The sequence below is a fragment of the Corvus brachyrhynchos genome, unplaced genomic scaffold (genome assembly GCF_000691975.1).
Source record: "Corvus brachyrhynchos isolate BGI_N302 unplaced genomic scaffold, ASM69197v1 scaffold237, whole genome shotgun sequence".
In the NCBI taxonomy this organism is placed as follows: domain Eukaryota; kingdom Metazoa; phylum Chordata; class Aves; order Passeriformes; family Corvidae; genus Corvus; species Corvus brachyrhynchos.
The window spans coordinates 1,764,273-1,782,756 of NW_008238959.1; the positions used below are offsets into that span (position 1 = coordinate 1,764,273).

At 45.0% G+C, this 18,484-nt stretch overlaps 1 protein-coding gene across 1 annotated transcript in view; it reads left to right on the plus strand.

Moving 5' to 3' along the window:
- BCL2 (BCL2, apoptosis regulator) overlaps window positions 1-18,484 on the plus strand; it is a 98,466-nt gene that overhangs the window by 1,577 nt on the left and 78,405 nt on the right. Inside the window, exon 2 of the mRNA XM_017738584.1 lies at window positions 5-166. Coding sequence (XP_017594073.1) covers window positions 5-166 — 162 coding nt within the window. The remainder of the gene's footprint in view (window positions 1-4; window positions 167-18,484) is intronic.

Here is an 18,484-nt window from a genome sequence, read left to right on the forward strand (position 1 = left end):
TGGGGTTAACTGGGGCAGAATTGTGGCCTTCTTCGAGTTCGGTGGTGTGATGTGTGTGGAGAGCGTCAACCGGGAGATGTCTCCCCTCGTAGACAGCATCGCCGCCTGGATGACCGAGTACCTGAACCGGCACCTGCACAACTGGATCCAGGACAACGGAGGCTGGGTATGTCCCCCAACTGGGCACTTCCTCTCCCGGCTCTGGCCCGTGGCTGGTGGGACCCCGGGTTGCGCAGTGCCCAGGAGATTGCGCTCGCGGGAGCAAAAGGTTTGCCCGGGGGTGTCTGCACTGGGATGTGCCAAAGCAGTGCAGGCCTTTTGCCAGTTGTCAAGTTTCACCTTGATGCTGGGTATGGTGGAGTGGTTTGAGATGGGGGGAACAGCTACAGCTCATGGGGGGAACAGCTACAGCTTAGGAGTGAAAGGGATGAGCGAGGCACTGTCTTCATCAGCGGTCTCCACTTTCCTGTGGTCTCTGCTTCTCCTGTCCACCCTTACCTGCTGGCAGAACCAAGGCAGGTTCCTAGCCAAGGCAGCAGACTCCTGCAGTGGGGTGGGAGGGAGCGGCAGAGATGCCCATCCAGCTGCCAGGGAGAGGCACATTGCGGCAGGTCCCAGGCATCGGGACAGCAGGGGCCACCTGTGTGTGTGTGCATGCAGTGTCCCGGCCTGTGAGGGGTGATGCACCAGACTGGTGTGCAACAAACACGGGATCCTGGTGTTGCCAGCAAGCAGATGGCCGTTGGTGACAGTGTCTGCAGCTGTGGTTGTCACTGGAGTGGGGTTTTATGGTATAAGATACGTCTAGTGTGAAAAATCTTTGTCTTGAGACGAAACAAAGGTGCTGGGAGACGTGTCTGTGGGATTGTTCTGGAAAATGAGTATTTGTTGTGATCTGATGGGTGACTGTTTCTGGGGTAGAGATCACCTCTGTCTGCAGCAGGCTACAGCCTCAACTAGAAAGGGAAGATTTCCACTTTTGGAAAATGGACAGCTTTTTCACTTGTAGTCAGTCAAAAGCCTTTCCTGTTTCTCTCTCCCTATCTTTCCAGAATAAGTAACTGGATTGAATTAGAAGGGTATTCCTTTCCTTTTTTCCTTTATTAGTTGATATACCGGAACAAAATGTGGTCCCAGCCACTCTCCCACAAACCAAATCTGTTGTATTTGTGAAGCTTATGATATTAATGTTTTGGAGGGAGAAATGGCTCAAGTTATACTGAAGAAGAAACCTAACATCTGGGCTGAGAGCTGGCATAAGTCACCTAGAAATGGAGGTCAGCTAGGTAGGACACTGGCATTTTCAGGTTTGGTCTCCTGTGAAATACAGAAAGCTGATCAATTACACAGCACATCTTTAAGAGGTGTGTGTAAAAATATAGAAATTACAGTGTATGTTTCCCAGTTAATGTGTTTTTCAAGCCTGGTGTTTGTTAGCTCTGGGTCTCTTGGCAAATCAGCGTTAGGTTAAATAATGTGATGCCTGCACTGACCATCTCTGTTAAAAAAATGAAGGTGTTGCCTTTCCCCACTGCTGACCCCGCCTGACTAAAGGGGATACATGTCCAGGGATCCAGAGGACATCTCCTGCAGATGGACAGTAACAGAGGGAGCAAGGCTTTGGGGCCCTTTCCTCAGCAGGCATCCACATTGCTCACCTCCCAAAGGAGTGCTGCTGATCCCTGGCTACGAGTCATACTGGAGGCAGGATTGTTCTCCTGCTCTCCTCTGCTTCCATCAAGAAGAAAAAATTCTAGATTCATGGGGCCAGAAGGGGGAGCAAAAAATGTGTGTGTGTGTGCGTGTGTGTCTATGTACTATATACAAATACGCACACGTATACAGACACACACGTACGTATATACACACATGCACACAGACTGACTCCAGCACTTGGTTGTTGGGACCACAGTTGGGAGAGGGAGGCTTGTCCCCTGGTCCCCTAGTTCATGGATCACTACAGAGGGTTTGTTAGTGTTGTGGGGGTCTTTTTTCACAAAACAGATAACTGGGGGGAAAAAAGTCTGCGAACAGTTCAGGCTTTTGGAGACCTTGGCTTGTTCAGCGACGAGCAGCTAAAGGGTTAGGGATTTTGCTACTGCACTTCTGGGCTGGGATGCCTAACTTGTGCGTAAGTCCCTCCTCAGGCTGGAAGCCCGTCTGCGGAGCTGGGGCCCTCGGTTCGCTCCAGAGCCAGTGAAGTCATTCTGTTGACTCCAGTGAGCTTTGCATCAAACCGTAAGCATGCTGGAGATGTATTGTCCTGTGGGTGTATTGTGTAAAGAGAAACATAAATAATGAATAAAACCGAGAATGTGAAAAGACAGGTGTTACCAGGCGTGATTGGCCAGAGGAGGCGAGTGCTGGAGCTGTTGCTTGACAGTTAGAAGTACAAGAAACTCAGACTGTAAACAATGACTGCCTTTAAAAGGAAAGGATACCTCTTATCAATAGCCACTTAATTGTTTATTGAGGTTTTCTATCAACAAAAGCTCCAGAATTTGGATGCATGTGATACCACTTACTGCCGCATGTTATTTGTAATGTACACATGGAAGATGTGCAAAATACTACCTGAAGGTGGCTTTTGCCTGTCTCTCTGGTACATGGCTGGTACCTTTGAGCCATAGCATTATTAAACACAGGCAAAGCCTTCTAGCTGGTTACAAAGAACAAAAGACTAACGTGAAGTTGCAAACACAACTTTTGGGATCCTCTCTTCAGGCAGGAGAAATCAAGGAGGGCATGGGGCAGTGGATTCTTCTTTTTTTCTTTCTTTTTCTAGATTGCAGGATCTGTCAGTGTAAAAGGATGCTTTAATATATGTGCTCGGTCCTCAACTTGCCTCTTGCACCATACCTCATGTATGAACCTGATTCATAAATGGCTCTTCCAGCCTTGTAGGTGGTCATGCTTGGTAGGAATTCAGCACAGCCACTTGCAAGATCTCCCTGTCATGCAGGGTGCTGCAACAGGCAGGAGCCCTGGCTGCTGTAGCCCTCTCCTCCTTTATATTGTGGCTCCCTGGTATTTTGTGGAGTGGTAAGTTTATTAGAGGCTGCTTAGTACCAGAGAAGAGAGCGTCACAGTTAGTCATGAGAGTGTGTTTTACACAGCGGGTAAGTTGGGCAGCACAGGCCTTGTGTCTCATGGATGGGCCTGTGTCTTACACTCAGGTCTGAAATTTGGTTGATGTGGTTTTTTTTCTTATTTGTTTGTTCTGTTTGAATCCATTCTGTAAGTTGGCAGTGTGTTTTCAGGATGTGAATTCTTTATATTGCAAGGGAAACAAAGAAGGAAAGCATATCGAAGGGCAGGGTGGGAGGGGGATATAGCTGGTGGAGTATAAATTTTAGGCACTAGGCATCACTGATAATGGTGTCTGGGGGTTGTTAATGCCCTTACAATACACGGCCTCATGGGTTTGTTCAGAACTTAGAAAAAGCAACAGATGGGAACTGCACGTAATCTGCATTATTAGCTTGTGGTTCTGGTGGCAAATAAATGCAGCTTTCAAAGTTATTCACTTTGGCCAGGATACCACAATATTGTACTTTGGCCTGATAACATCTTAATTGTATTAGGAAAGAAAAAAGAGGAGAACTAGCTCATCTCTGCAATTTTGTGGTACTTGGTATAATGTATGCTTTCTGATTAAAAACTTAATGGCTTAATTTTGATTTCCAGAGCTGCAGAAGGACTGGCTTGGCAGTGGCCTGTCACACTTGGCAACCTTTTTGACACTGACATGGGGAACACTGAAGGGATGCAGTCGGTGTGGGAGAAATAACTGTGTTTGTCTTGCAGTGATAGGTTCCCTCTTTGGGCACACAACCTAACAGACGTGGGAGCCATGCTTAGCTCTGGGCACTTCTAGTCCAACATATGGCTTTCTCCCCAAGCTGTTCAAGAAAAACAAGAGCATGAGAACTACAGAAGGAGACACAGGCACCGTCATATTTACATAGACATGTACATTTTTGATGTAAAGAATGCAAAAAAGCCCAGGTGAGAGAAGCAGAGAGAAAATTCAGCCAAGAACGCTTAATTTTAAATTACTGTATTTACATTTGAACCAAAAAAAAATGCCATGGTCCTGTGTTTTCATTTGATTCTGTTCCTTTTTTGTCATTCTTTATATTCTGCTCGAGAGTTAAGGCCACGTACGGGGAAGGATTTAGATGTCTGAAGTGGACCTTAGGTGGAATGTAAGCGCCTGCATCCTCTGAGTGCCTGCCTAGCCAGAGTGGCGACTGAAGTCCCTGGCTTCTCACTGTCCCTCATCCAAGCTAGTCAGGAGCTGCTTCTGCCGTGAGAGAAGGGAGCCACTTCAGGGCTGTGCGGGACACTGTCCCCAAGGACCTCTGTGTCCTGAAGCTGGCAGGCACCCTCTGGCCTAGCTGCTGTCTCTTAGGTGCCATCCTTGCTTGCAAGCACATCTGAGGAGAAGCCTCCACTTTTCCTGGTGATTCCTTAGTTTAGGCCTCTCCTGAGCTTTGGCAAGGAGACTTTCTCCAGCTTGGCAGTGGGATGTGCATTCACATCTCCAATATCTCAGGAGGTGTCACTTTCCAGATGGCTGCTGATTTTGCTGAGGTGTCCTTCTCTCTGGCAGCAGGGCTCCTTCTAATTCTGCAGGGGTGAGATTTCATTTGGTGGAGGATCTAGGGTGTCTAATTCCTGCAGTCTGATGTGTTTTCTCAGGTGGCTGTCCACAGCCAAATGAATAAATGCTTCTTGGATGAGCAACAAGACCCCAGGTTTCCCTTCTCCTGAGCTGACTGTCTTAATCACCGAGCTTTCTCTTTTTTATTTTGTGCCTAGTAAATCATTAATTTTCTTTGCTTGGTGGCACACCTTGGAAAGGAAGCTTGGAGGATTGCCGTGCCCTGCACTGGTCTGTGGCTGTGTCATGAAGGTGGGGGATGGCAGATGCATCTGCCTCCAGGACAGAGCTAGAGATCATGGATATTGGTGTGGCACAGGGCCCTTCCTGAGCTTGTCTATAGGGCACTGACCAAAATCCCATCCCTTTTGGGCTCTGGAGCTGCTCTCCCAGCAGCTCTGCCAGGCACCCACCTGCACATCACGTTGCTTCTTGTGCAAGTCCCAAGCAAAAGCCTCTTGCTTGTTCAGCACAGGACTTCACGTTGCTTGGAGAGGGATGCTACATGCTTGGCCAACGAGAGCATGGAGCAGAGGCGCTTTGACTTTCTTCAGCGGCGACGTGCGGCCTTGTAACGACTCAATCCCCAGTGGGGCTAACCCCAAGTCACTGTTTGACTGGTAAAAGGAAACTATCTGAAATCCACTCAGTTAAATAAATGAATTGGCAGTTTCAAGTGTTGCACCTTCTATAGGTCCTTTGCCAGTTTTTGTGGCTTTGTGGGTTAATAATCGAATTCTCAAAAGATTGTCAAAATATTTTTCTTTTTGCTGTTGCTGAAGAGCAAGAAGTTCATTCTGTGGAGGACCCGTGCTGAAGCAAGGAGAAGAGCTAGGGCAGAAAGAGAAAATGATTGTGGTTCTCTAGTCCCTTTCATTTATAATAGCTTTCTCTGTAACTTGCAACAACATTAGGCTGCGTATTTTCTCAGAAGTCTGTTTTCTTTCTAAAAAAAACAAAAAAAAAAATGTATCGACTGTGACCTTTAAAATTTCAGAACCAGGGGTCTCACTTGTGGAGATGATGTCATTTGCCTTGATCTTGCAAAGAACTATAAAGTTCAAACAGCAATCCTATTAAAAAGTTTTACTTTACTTTCAATATTGAGAAAGAAGTTTGTTCTGTGCCTGCACTAACACAGGCATCTCCCGAGCTGCTGTGTTAGCTCTGCTGGACAGTAAGGAGCTTAGTTTTTTGAGTATGTAGCTTGAAATTCAGAGTCGGTAATCCGTGAAGAAAATCCAGTTGAATTTTTCTGCCGAGGCACAAGCGTTCCTCCGATGGCAGAGCCCGGCTCTAGCAGGAGAATCACAAGACCTATGCAATGATGTGTGAAATTGCATGTGGAGCAGAAGCATTTTCCCAGCGGCCAGATCCCAGGGCCTGGGCTTCCTAAGGCAGCACGGGAACTTTGTACTGCATCGCCAGCAAACATTAAGCCCCTGTGCTCAATACAGGTGTCCTTGATGAGAGGGTCATCTCTCAGCAGGCTGGACCTGGCATGCTGGAGGGAGGTGGATGTAGAAACGGGAGTGGTGCTCAGGTGTCGCTCTGAAACCTCTGCTGTGGTTTTGCTCTCACGTGGTGGTTTGTGCCTGGCGCACGGAAAGCCAGCCTTGTGCTCTGCCATTGCCACCAAGGGATGCTGGGCCCAGGACTCAGGGCAAGGGTGGCTGAAGTGGTGGCTCTCTGGTGGCACCAGCTGCCAGCAGTCATGCTGTGTCCTTGTCTCCCATCTTGCTCTGCAGCTCCCTCGCCGAACCAGCCCAAAGCCTTTTAACACCACGTTCCTGCCCCAGGGCTGCTGGTAAGGCAGTGGCCACTGGCTTCTGACCTGAGGTCTGGGTAGCCCCAAACTGGGTCAGCAGTCACGGAGCTAAAAAACAGTCTGAAAGGTCTGATGGAATGATGACTATCCTTTTAGCAAAGAGGTTTTTTACTTTTTGCCTAATTCATTTCCGTCCTTCTTGGTGATCAGGGTTATGGTGAGAGGTTCTGGTTCTTTGCCTGTTTTCTCTTTCTGCTTCAAGGTGGACTGGCAGTCCTCAGTTTCCTGACTGCCCCCTTCCATCCCTGCTGCTGGTGCTGGGTGCTGGGCACTGGGTGCTGGGCACTGCCACCTAGCCCTCAGGAACTGTGTGTGCCAGGTCTGGCCTTGCCCTGCCCACCTCCCTCCCTGATTTATTTTCCTTCACACCCTTGGGAGGGTGGAGCCCAGCCCTGTTTGGTTTGTTGGTTTTTTAAAAATAATTTATTTATGAGCACCTCATGGCTGCCCTCCTGCTGATTTAGTAATAATAATAACAACATTTGTTACTCAGTGGCAGCAAAATACTGATTATTTCTAAGGGCAGTACCGACCTGTTTTATTTTCCATTTCATATATAGTAATAGGATGGATGAAGGTGTGCAATGCCATAAATCTTCTCTTCCCCAGCAGGATAACATGCAGGCCTTCTTGGCAAACATGAATGCTGATAACCGATTTGAGGGATTTTTATTTTACTCTGGCTTTCAGTCTCATTAACAATCTGATGGCTTTTTTTTTTTGCCTTTTTTTTTTCTTTTGTCTCTCGAAAGACTGTGATACCGGATAACTTTTCCAAATGCATCTGAAAGTCTGGAATTTATTTTCTGTTATTTTATCTTAATGTTAGTATGCTGTCATAATTACTGTATATTGATAGACTTTGCAAAATTCCCCCTTGCTGGAAAGTTCCTTGCCAGTTTCTGGATTTTACAGTTAACAAGTAAGAAAACAGATCTGATGTTAGAAAGTGTTGCCATTGACTTCAATAGGAACAGGAAGAGGCACTTAATTGGACAATTGTAGTTATGTTTACTTTGTATATGTGGCAAGAAAAATAAGATCAAATGAAAAAGCCACAGGTTTTCAGCTAATAGGGAAAACCAACCAGCCTTTTCTGTAACACACGATTAACCTTTGGAAGTTGTTTTCATGGGAAAGCTGTGAGTGGAATTACTGAATTGCATTCAGGAAAGGTTTAGATATTTATAAGGGTAAGGAAAACATCTATGCTTCTGTTTGTGTCAAATTGCTTGAAAGGGCAGTCATACACCTTGGGGTAAATTTAACATCAGCTGCTGAAACCAGATCACCAGGTGCTGAGGGTAGAGCTTTCTCCAGCTCTTTCAAAATTATCTATTCCATTGCTTCTCCCCCAGAGCGCCTGGTGTTGGTCAGTGACTGGGGATACTGGGATGGATGTGCTGCTGCTCTCATCCATCCAGGCATGTGTTTTGTTAAGGTAATTGTAAATGCACTTGATGTGTTTCTAAGAGTACCCACATGACAGAATCTGCTCCTGTGCTGACTGGAGCTGTGTTACGAATTGCCACACGAGTTCCTAACTTCGCATCTAAAGTCGCGAGCCCATCCTCCTTGTATTTGTCATCGAAGTTCTGCGAAAAGAACCAGGTGCTGGGTTAGTGGTTCGACTCGATGATCTTAAAAGTCTTTTCCAACCTAAATGATTCTGTGATTCTATGGTTCTGTGTTAGTTGAAAGAAATAGTCAGCGTGCTTCAGTGCATATATCATTTTATTGCTATTTTATTTAGGAAGCATAAAAAGAATTATTTCGTTTTGTTGATTGAAAAGGCAACTCAGTGGGTTTCAGGGTACTTCAGTGAGTAATTTAAGAATGTGGGCCAGGTACAATCAAAAAGAAAAGGCCTCATTTTTCCCCAAATGGTGACTTAAAGAGGCTCTCGCGCAGTTGTTCGAGAAAGTAACTAAGTCAAAACTTAACTTCCTCTTCTTGGCTCTAGTACTGAGTACACGATAGGATATGGGGCAAATCACTAATATCTCTCTTTTTCAGTTAACCCATATATGAAATAGGTATTCTTGCTAGCTATACAGCACATAAGGTATGGGACATTTGTTGTTGCCCCTCATGCTATCATGAGCTGGGCTGATGTTCGGTAATAAAAAAAAAAGAGTACAAGGTACAATTTTGAACAAAATGTCCATTTCAGTAACTTGGGGCTTAGAGTAAAGCTCAAATCTGCAGCATTACATTTTGTCATTGCTGGAGTTTGCTAGCCTGGGAAAGAGCAAAGTGAGTCAGATTGTGAAACTATCTTGGGTGAGATTTGAGTGGAGAGGAGATAAAAGAAAGAAAAGAAAAAAGTTAAATGGAAATTAGGCTTAAACTTTTTCAGCTCCACTGTTTGGATGTGTTTAGCAATGCTTGTGATGGAAACAGATTAAAAAGATCCGTTTCAGGTGTTGATTTCTAGTTTTTATGTAGGGGAAGGATGAGCAGTGTGAGAAATGGCAAGTGACAGTATTTGTGTTTTCCTTTAAGTATCAGCACAGCTCTTTGGGTGTTTCAAGAAGGAATTTGTCTTCCCTTTTCTATTCCCACTGTATGTTAAAGCTATCTGTGGCACTTCAGGAAAGGAGTATAGTATAGGTATATCATGTGCACCTGTAAGAAGTATCTTCATACACTTGTATTCTTGTGTTTCCATTCACAAGCTTTATTAAATGTTCAGATGCAAGCAGCAAAAGCAATTTTAAAACACTTAAAAAAAAAAGTGAGTAGTAATCAAACCTTTTGGCTGAACCATGAACTTGAAGTTACTCTTAACTATCTTGCTGAACTGAGGCTTAGGAGACAAAAAATTCTTGTTGCGTGCCTTGTGGAGATTTGCATGAGTCACTAGAAAGATGGGATAAGACCACGGACAGCAGGCCAGTGAAATCTATGGGACAGTCCTGTAGCCTGTTTTTGTGATGGAATAACTATTGCAAGCTTTGTCTCTAAAGGAATTAACTAATTTCTTAAGAATATTCTTCAAATGTTCATACTGTATATTATAAAACGTAGTAGAGGATCCTATTTCTAATCTCTCATTTTTAATAGAGAAAAAAGAGTTAGTAGTGAATCAAAGATAAATGCATTAGTAAATGATAAATTGGCATTTCCATTTGCAGAATAAGGTGGTCGCTGCTGTAGATAGATAAAACCTGTTGAAATTCTCAAGAATGAACTCACAGCTTAAGTAAAAAAAAAAGATACTAAAAAAACTGAAGTAATGACTCCCTCGTTCATAACAGAAGCAAGTTCTACATTGTGCTCCAAGTGTCTGCAAATTTTTGCTCGAGTCAGACATATCCAAAGCTCCTCTCCTGAAGTGATCTGGCACATCACATTAAATCACTCTGTCCAAATACCTAATCCTCTGCTGCTGGATGCACAATGTCCCGAATATAACTGAGAAGGAATCCTAATGCCTGTGTTGTTTCCAGGTTCCAGCTTGACCTGTTCCTTTCCCTGTTTTCCAGATCTGCAGTAATTAGCAGCACTGCTGCGGAGCTTGGCTGAGGGAAAGGCTTTGCGCCTCACGGGGCCGGAGTGCCACAGCAGGGCGCCCTGATGAGGGAGAAAATAAACCAGTCTCTTGAAATGTCAGGTGGCAATCAAGGTTGCAAGTAAACGAGCCAGCCTGGAGCCTGTTCAGGCTTCTGCAGTAGTTCACGGTTGTCTGCAAAAAACCCCTGTGGTAGAAAATCCGCATATTTGGCTCTGGACTGAATGTGTGGAATCCTTGCCCGTTTTGAGTCAATAGCTATTTTTTTTCAGTGTGGGTGCTAGAACCAGTGGTATCTAGCCTTGCATAGCAGTGAGCATGTGGACAGACCCAGAAAGGGATCAGTGAAGTGCTGTACAGAGCCTTGGTTACAGTGGACGGTTGGGCACGGCTGTGTGGCGGTGGAAAATTGGAGCAAGGCTGCCTCAGGCTTTGCCTTGAGAGTGCTTTTCAGCCTCCCCAGGCATCCTCACTGTAAGGGGAGCCCAGGATGCCACGCATCTGACTGTGCCTATGTGGGACAGGGGTGGTAGTGTCCCACCAGGACCAGCAGTTTTCTAGAAATTGGCCCTGCTCAGCTTTGGCCAGTAAAACTGTTCCTCAGCCCCAGGGGCAAGCTGGGGAGCCTCCCTGGTGCTTTAGGATGGTGAAAGGGGGGCCTTTCCCCTCTGCTCTCAGCCTGGGTGACACAAGTGGTGGGGAGACATGCCAAGACATACCTTTGTACTTTTTTTCATGCCAATTGAAGTGGATTGTTTCACAAGGGAATAGTGTATTTATTTTACAAGCAACTGGATTTTTCCTGCCTTTTGAAAAAAAATTATTTTATTTTCCCCAATACATTGAGAAGGATGCTTGTGACATGGTAGTTCATTCTGCAGGCTGGGACTTCTGTGAGAGTTCAATGGACCGAGGGAAGAGGCAGCACTGGCACACTGCTAGGCTGTCTAAACTGGCCTAGGGTTTGTTTTAGAAAACTTGCTTGCTTTTTTTTCCCCTCTCTCTGCTCCCTTCTCTTCCCCCCTGCAGACAAAATACATCATTCTTGCAAACGCAACTGTTTAATTTTAATAACTGGCCTAGAGCAAAAACTGACAGTGGGAGAGGAGCTGTTTGGTTTGCAGTCGCTGACAGCTGGAATAAACTACCTGTTCTTTTGGAAGGGATGGACAGGCAGCTTGTTTGGTTTTCAGGACAGTTTGATCCCTAAAGAAACTCCTCTCAGCAAAAGAAATAATGACTGAAACTGTGGCAGCTCAGTGTTACTGACTGCTCTTTCTATGTCAGTCTCCAAGTTCGATGGGGAAGCGCTGTGTGCAGGCATCCCTTGTCCCTGTACTTCAGACCTTTCTGCTGAGAGCAGCTCCTCATCCTGAAAGGTCACTGTCACCAGTGCCTTCGGAGAGACCCAGAGACCCGCTAAAATCAGTTTCCTATGATCCCAGTCCCTATCAGGCTGGTTTGACAGGAGCTCTTCAAAATAGCTAAATGGCTTGGGTTCTCAAAACCCTGCCTTGAAGCAATGAAGGCTGAATGATTAAGTTAGAGATTAAATAATTTTGCAATGAATGGTTTTACCTCTGGCTCCTTAAGAAAGCCAGCCTTCTTACTATGCCAGTTCTCAGAAGAAAATGGCAGCAGTCCCATTTCCTCTTCTCTTCCCTCAGGGCCTGCCACCCTTTTTATTTTTATTTTTTTCCTCCCAGGGCCATTAGAAAACATGCACATTATTGTTAATAGGGCCAGAACAATACTGCATTCCCAGTGGGATCGTTAGGGTCAAAGCCATCGTGTGCCAGCCCTCAGTGTGATACTAATTTTGGCCGTGTCTGCCCCAGGGTTTGGAGGTCAACCGGAAGGGGGCTGTGAAGCACAAACGCAAGCAGGACCTGTCCCTGCGGCCCCCTGCCCACAGCAGGCTCTGGCCAGCCTGTGTCTAGGGGTTTTCCTGACCCCCTAGCAAGGTTGGTGTGCTGCAAGGCACTGGCTCCTTCCTCCGCCTCTCCTGCAGCCTCATCGAAGGTCCCTCAGAGGGGACAAGTCCTCCCCTGTACAGGGACCTTGCCAGCCTCTTTCCAGCCTCCCTTTCCCAGCTGCTCCACAGGGGTGTCTTTTTGCTTGAGAATTAAGAAAGCACCGCATGTCTCATTTTGGTGTGGGCTTCCACTTGAAATAAGGGGATGCCTGGCATCAAAAGGGTGGCCATGGGGCTGGGCTCATCAGAGGGCAGCCTACAGCCCACATCCACCCTGAGCTTTGGTGCAGAGTCTCCAGAGGACAGGGACAGTTTGAGGGAGATGAGGAGAGGATGCTCTACCCCCACATCTCCTTCCTCTGGCAGTCCCTCGCTCCCAGGAACCCTGAGAGTCCTCCCATGGAGGATCATGTTGGCAATGAATCTTTTAACATTGGCTTTAGAAACTACATGGACTGTGTGCCACAGAGGGAAAGGAAGGGCAGCTGTCCTCAGACCTTAGCCTTGGGCTAGGTTCTGTCTCTTGCCTTTGCTTAAAAGTCATGGGACTTTGCCACTGGAGTGTTGGCAGGGGTATTAGGGCATTTGCAAGACGCCCTTCGTAACACGTTACAGGGAAGTGGTTGTAACTATATTTGAAAGTGAATGTGGGGGACAAAAGAGAAATGTATGTCTGACATCACTGGCTGAAGTAACAGTAGAGTGAATTGGATGTCTCTGTCAAGACTGGGATTGCAAGTTCCCTTTCTCCTGCCAGACTTGCTGAGGGGTGGTTATGCCTGGGCAGGGCAGGGGCTAAAATCCCCACCTTGGTTGCACTTTGGGAAATGGCAAGACCTTGACATCATGTCTTGACCCTAGCTTTTGGTGGATGAACAAAATTAAAAAGGAATGCATTTAGATTTTATAAAATACTTTCAAGTAGCAGTTTGCCTGGGCTTTTCCCCCCCCTCCCCTCTCTTTTTGATCTTGTCAAGGATTCTGTGCACTCCCCAATGCTGTGAATTCAGATGTGCATACCTTTAAAAGGTAGCAGTGGACTCACTGAAGTCTTTGACTTCCAGGGAAGCAGAATGAGAGGGCTCGAGCAGAAAGTGAAACTCTCTAAAAACACAAATGCAACAGAGCAGCCTTCTTTCATTTTCCCAACTGAGCATAATGCAAACAGTAAACAGTTGGCACAAATTACTAATACAGGTTTGCCAGAAGGCTGATCAAAAACATGCCAAATTCAGCAGTATGTTTTGCATGAAGTTCAACAGGTTTTTTGCATCAGACTCGCTGCAAGGTAGAGAAGGATATTTTTTGAAAGAAAAATGCCATTTGAAAAAATGTGGAAAATTCTCCTGCTCTACCTCCTACATGTTTCTATTGTCAAACAGTCACTGATCTTATTTTAGACTTGACCTTCGTGTTCTTTCCACAGCACACAGGCTGAATGACATGTTATTCAAGTTCTCAGACAATATTATGATATATCTGCTTTTATATTTAGCTGTAACTTTTATTCTCCTTAAAAACAAACCCACCTAATGCAACCACCACCTATCCAGGGAAAGTATTTCCATTCCCCTCGGCTTAATTTGGACAAATTTGGCATGAAAACATTCAATAGTTCCATAACAACCTTTGCAACAGGATGCCTGCTGTGCTGACATGCAGGTCTAGAGTGACTTGTACCATGTGCCAGGAAATTGCATTCTTAAGAAAAATCTAGACATAAATTCTGAACAATCAACACTTAAATTTTGAGAAGTCTGGCAGCAAGCTGTTATCTTCCTCATGGGTTTTCACTTTAATGGCTTTTTACTTTCTGAGCACTACCTCTCTGTCCTTTATGGAGACTGTATGCTCCTGGCCCAAGCAAGCTGAGCTCTGGAGAGTGGAGAGAGGGGGCAATTCTCTCTTGTTGCTGTTGTGCATTCCAGCACTGCACCTTGACATGGCAGGATGTCTTTTCTTACCAAAAGAAAGCTGAGCATAGCTGGAAGTTACACGAATAGGCATTTAGCTCTCAGTGGGCATTCACACAACTGCTGGGCTGCAGTGCAGTTCAGCCTTGCCTTCACACCTGGCAAGCTGGAAAGAGGATGGGAAGAGGTGGAAGTACCATTAGATCCATCTATCCTAAATCAGCTAGGGGCATTCTTACCCTGGGACAGGCCAGTTTGTTGAAGTATGAGGGGACTGAAGATGGGGAAGAAAAGGCTTTCCCTGCCTTGAGGTCTCTGAATTCTTCTTTCTTTTTTGCTCATCTCACTGAATGGGGAGCAAGAAAACAGCATCATATGGATGCCTGTCTTCCAGAACTGCTGCCCTGCTGCCAGCTTGGACAATGGCTCCATGACTCTCAAACATTCCCCAGACCTCCACTGTTCCTATTTAAGGGAGCAACAGCATGGCTGGAAGACCTTTATGTCCCTCTCTGCCAGGACCTCCTAGGTGTGCGTCAAATGTTACATCAGCAAGAGAAGGGTGGTTATAGACAGGACCAAGTGGACCCCTGAACTTTGCCACCAGGAGATTGCAAGAAAAATTGTCAAGACACACACAACTCCGTAGGAAAGAAAAAAACCTGCTGGTTTTTTGTGATGAGTTCAGGAAAGCTAAGTGCCAATTTAATTGGCAAAACATTAAATGGGGTTCTAGGAGGAGGCAGGGTCGGGGAGGGGCATTCCGTGGATACAAACTTAAAGCAAAATGAAGGGCTGCGAAACCGTGTGAACTGAACCCCATCAGGGAAGGCTTACTAAAACTTGAGCCAGGAAAAATTATAGAGTTCTATAAATAGCTAAATTGAAAATTGAATGCTTTTGTGTGTGTGGATGCACACATCTATCTATGAGGTCATGTGTGTAAAAGAAATGCAGTAGTACTTCATGTGTTGGGGTTTTTTTAAGTAGTGGAAAATGTTTTAACGATTTTTTCTTTTTTTGATTTTTTCCTAGAGACAGTACATTATGTTCTGTCCTTAGGGCCGAAAACACAAAGTGCCTATTTTCATGAGGAATCCTACAGTAGGAGGAAAGGAAAGTATTATGCAGTGTAGCAAGAGTATAGTAGCCATTCCACAGTGATTACACATCCAAGCAAAGCCTGCACTAGAAAACTCAAAAGTATATTAGAAGCGGAAAACAAGATGTGTGAAGTGTTTCCTATTCCCTCCCCACGCTTAATGACAACCAAGCAAGCAGGGAGGTGGTCATGGACTTTAAATTTAACCCCTTGTATTTGATAATACTGTATTTCAGTGGCAGGCAGCAAGCATGTTATGTACACACTAGATTGAGAACTTCCTCTGCTTATTAATTTTGCTCCCTCAGAAGTTTCAGTTATTTTCAGTATGTTAAAATAGTCCAGACACAAACCAGAAGTGACTGGAAGCACTAAATAATGCAGCAGAGTTTGAAGAACTAAGGTCGTTTAAATGAATCCCAGCCTGAGCAGCTCCTTAATTAAAGTACAAAACTTTTTTTTAGTTTTACACCAATAATTTGTGATTCCAAGTTTAACCCCCTCCCCCCGCCTTTACCTTTTAATACCATTCATTCATCCTGTGATGGTCAAATGATGAATGAAATCAGTCTTCTGAAAAAAAAGAGCACTTTTTCATCCAGAATTCAAGTGAATTAAAGAATCTGTGCAGTCGTTCAATTTGATTTAAGAGCAAGACACAGTCTGGAGTGGTAATGCCCTCATACCATGAGGGAATCAAATTTGTATTCAAGTCCCCTTTGCTGGCTTGTTTAATCGTTTATGATAACATCAGTAGCTTGGTAAATGATGTAATGGGAGTTAAATCAGGATGACCAACATAAACATCTGTCAGTGCATGTGAACATTTGATGTATGACCCCAGGGCCCAGTGCAGCAGTTAGCATCTTGGCAAGCAGTCCTTGGACATCCGCGTCAGTCGAGGTTTCAGGACTGCACGCTGGAGAGGTTACATGTGCTCTGCTCCGTGCCGGTAACGGGGTATGTGATCTGGCTGCTCGGTGGTGGGGGTAGCACTTGGCAGCAGGTCCCCTCCTCGCTGTGGGCACAGCCCGCCCCAGTGCCGAGGGTCAGGCAAGGCATCAGCATCGCAGCACTTCTCCCAGTGAGCCTCAGCTGGCACTTGGTGTTGGGTGGGCTCGTGCTGTTCATCTGAGTGCAGGAGAGTTTTACAGAGGTTACCAATGTCACTCTGAGTAGCCATGTAGTTTGAGATTCACAGTCCAGTTTACACCCAAAAAAAATCAGCCTTAGTGTTTTGTGAACATAATTTCAGAGGAATGATTTCCCAGGCTTGGATTATGCTGGTGTTATTTTCATTCAAAATCATCTTGTCATCATGTTCTTGCTTAGATTTGTAATTTTCTGAAAGCAAGCTGGCTGGTATGTTCATGCTGCTCACTAATCTTTTTTTTAAACTTTTTTGTTTTAATGAAAGTCATGTGGGAAGCTAAAAGTATCTAATACAGACAAACATGTAAGTTACTGGATGTGTATGCCCTCTGCCCACCCACTCTAAGAGCAGCTTTGCTTTAACGTGTGGAGATAGGGGAAAAGTCTTCCCACTTATGCTACATCCTTGCTGCTATAAAAATGGTTGCTTTTACACAAAAAATAGTCATATTTAGCTCCTTTACTCCATTTTAATCCCTTCAAGGTACGGCATGCTTATAATTGACTTCAAAAAGAGCCTTTTATCAGTCAAGAGTAAGTACATGAAGTTGCAGAACATAGACTTCCTATTGCCGTGGGTTTTCAAAAGAGAGCTGGCAGCACCCCTTGGTTTTTATTATGGATATAATATATAGAGTCTGTTTGCAAAGAGAAGGAATAAGTTATATATTCTGAAGTTATTAGGTTTTTTTTCAGATGAAATTCAAGCCATTCAGGAATGCAACTTAAGCTCCACTACTTCAAAATAAAGCTACAGAAGTAAATATAATTGCAAGCTAAAATATTTTATCTCTTTAAAGAGCCACTGCCAGCTTTAAAAATGACCATAATTAGCTGGATATGTTAAAATTAAAAGTGCCAGAACAGCACACAGTTATTCTAAATGAGAAGGAAGACTGGAAAAAGAAACCACCCCTCCTTGCCAGCAGTTGTGCACACATGCACCACACATGCCCAATTTGGTTTTACAAAGTATGCTGTCAAGTGAATACTGTCATGTTCCCTGTTTAATCAGTTTCCTCTTTTATTTGTGTGCTGTTGTATATAAAAGGAAATCTGCTTGTAAAGTCAGGCTGTTTAATAATTCATTCAAAAATGATTAGAGTTCAAGGGGAAAGTTGTTCCTTTAAACGACTGAACCAAACAGGAAAAAAACATGGGTAACAGAGGCTGAAATTCACTTGTCCCTGCATTATGTATGGTATATTTAAATTCCATGTTCAGATCTAAAAATTCGGCTTAAAGTAAAATGTCAGTAGTTATCACCTTTATTTGGGTCCTCCTTTATTCCCCTTTTGGGTAAATTTTGTTTGTTCTGGTTCTTCAAAGGTGCTTTCTTAGGCAGTAAGATAAGAAAGATGATTTTTTTTTCTTTTGGTCTTTACATGTACTGTGTCTTCCCAACACAGGCTGAAAAATCCCAGTTGGAATTACTTTTGCCAGAGGAAGTTTTCATCTTCTCTTCAGACTATGCTCTACAAAGTAACCCAGTAACCAATCCCTGGGAAATGTCCCCAATTTCGAGCAGGGTGCTGGGCTGGCAGGGGGCGTGGTAGGAGTGGTGGGGTGGTGTGAAGGAGTTGGTGGCAGGGCACAGGACTGGCCGGGCTTCAGCCCTTGGGGTGGTTGCGACTGTGCCCTGGGAAAGTGCTTGCAGTGGGGTTTTTATTCAATGTTTTCCCTCCTTTCTCTTGTGCAACAAAACAACTACCAAGGGCCTGAATTCAACAATGTGTTTAGACCAGAAACTTCCCTTTGAAATCCCTGTCAGCACTTTCCCAACATTAGCTAAAGCAGTGAAACAACAGAGCATGGGGACACTGAAGCAGAGATGAGAGCCTGTGCACTGTACTGACTCCGTGAACTGTCCACGTGGCCCCCAGAAAGCCTCTTTCTATTAATGGGAATATTTCCTTCAACTGTTTTGCTTTCCAGAAGCAGCCTAACCAGCTGCGACCCACACTTCCAGTATTTGCTGGGGGCTGTTTTCCTGAGTGCTGCTCAGAGCTTGCACGGTGAGACACAAACCTTTCCAATCAGGGGAGGCTCAGCTGGGGTGGTCTGCACTTCCCCCGTGCCAAATCCAGTCTGTTTGCCTGTGATTAGCATGGGCACCATCCTTGGGGATGCTGCTGTGCCTTGCGCTTGGACTCTTGTCCTCCTGAAGCCACTCTTGAATGAGTGGAGCAGTGGCATCCAAGTCACTCAAGTGTGATGATGGCACCTAGATGTGACTGAAGGCCAAAGGTGATAAAGGTGTGAAGAGGAAGATAGCACTTGTCAGATAGCGCTCTGGTCAGCAGAGCCAAGGATATTTATAGATCAATGTCACAC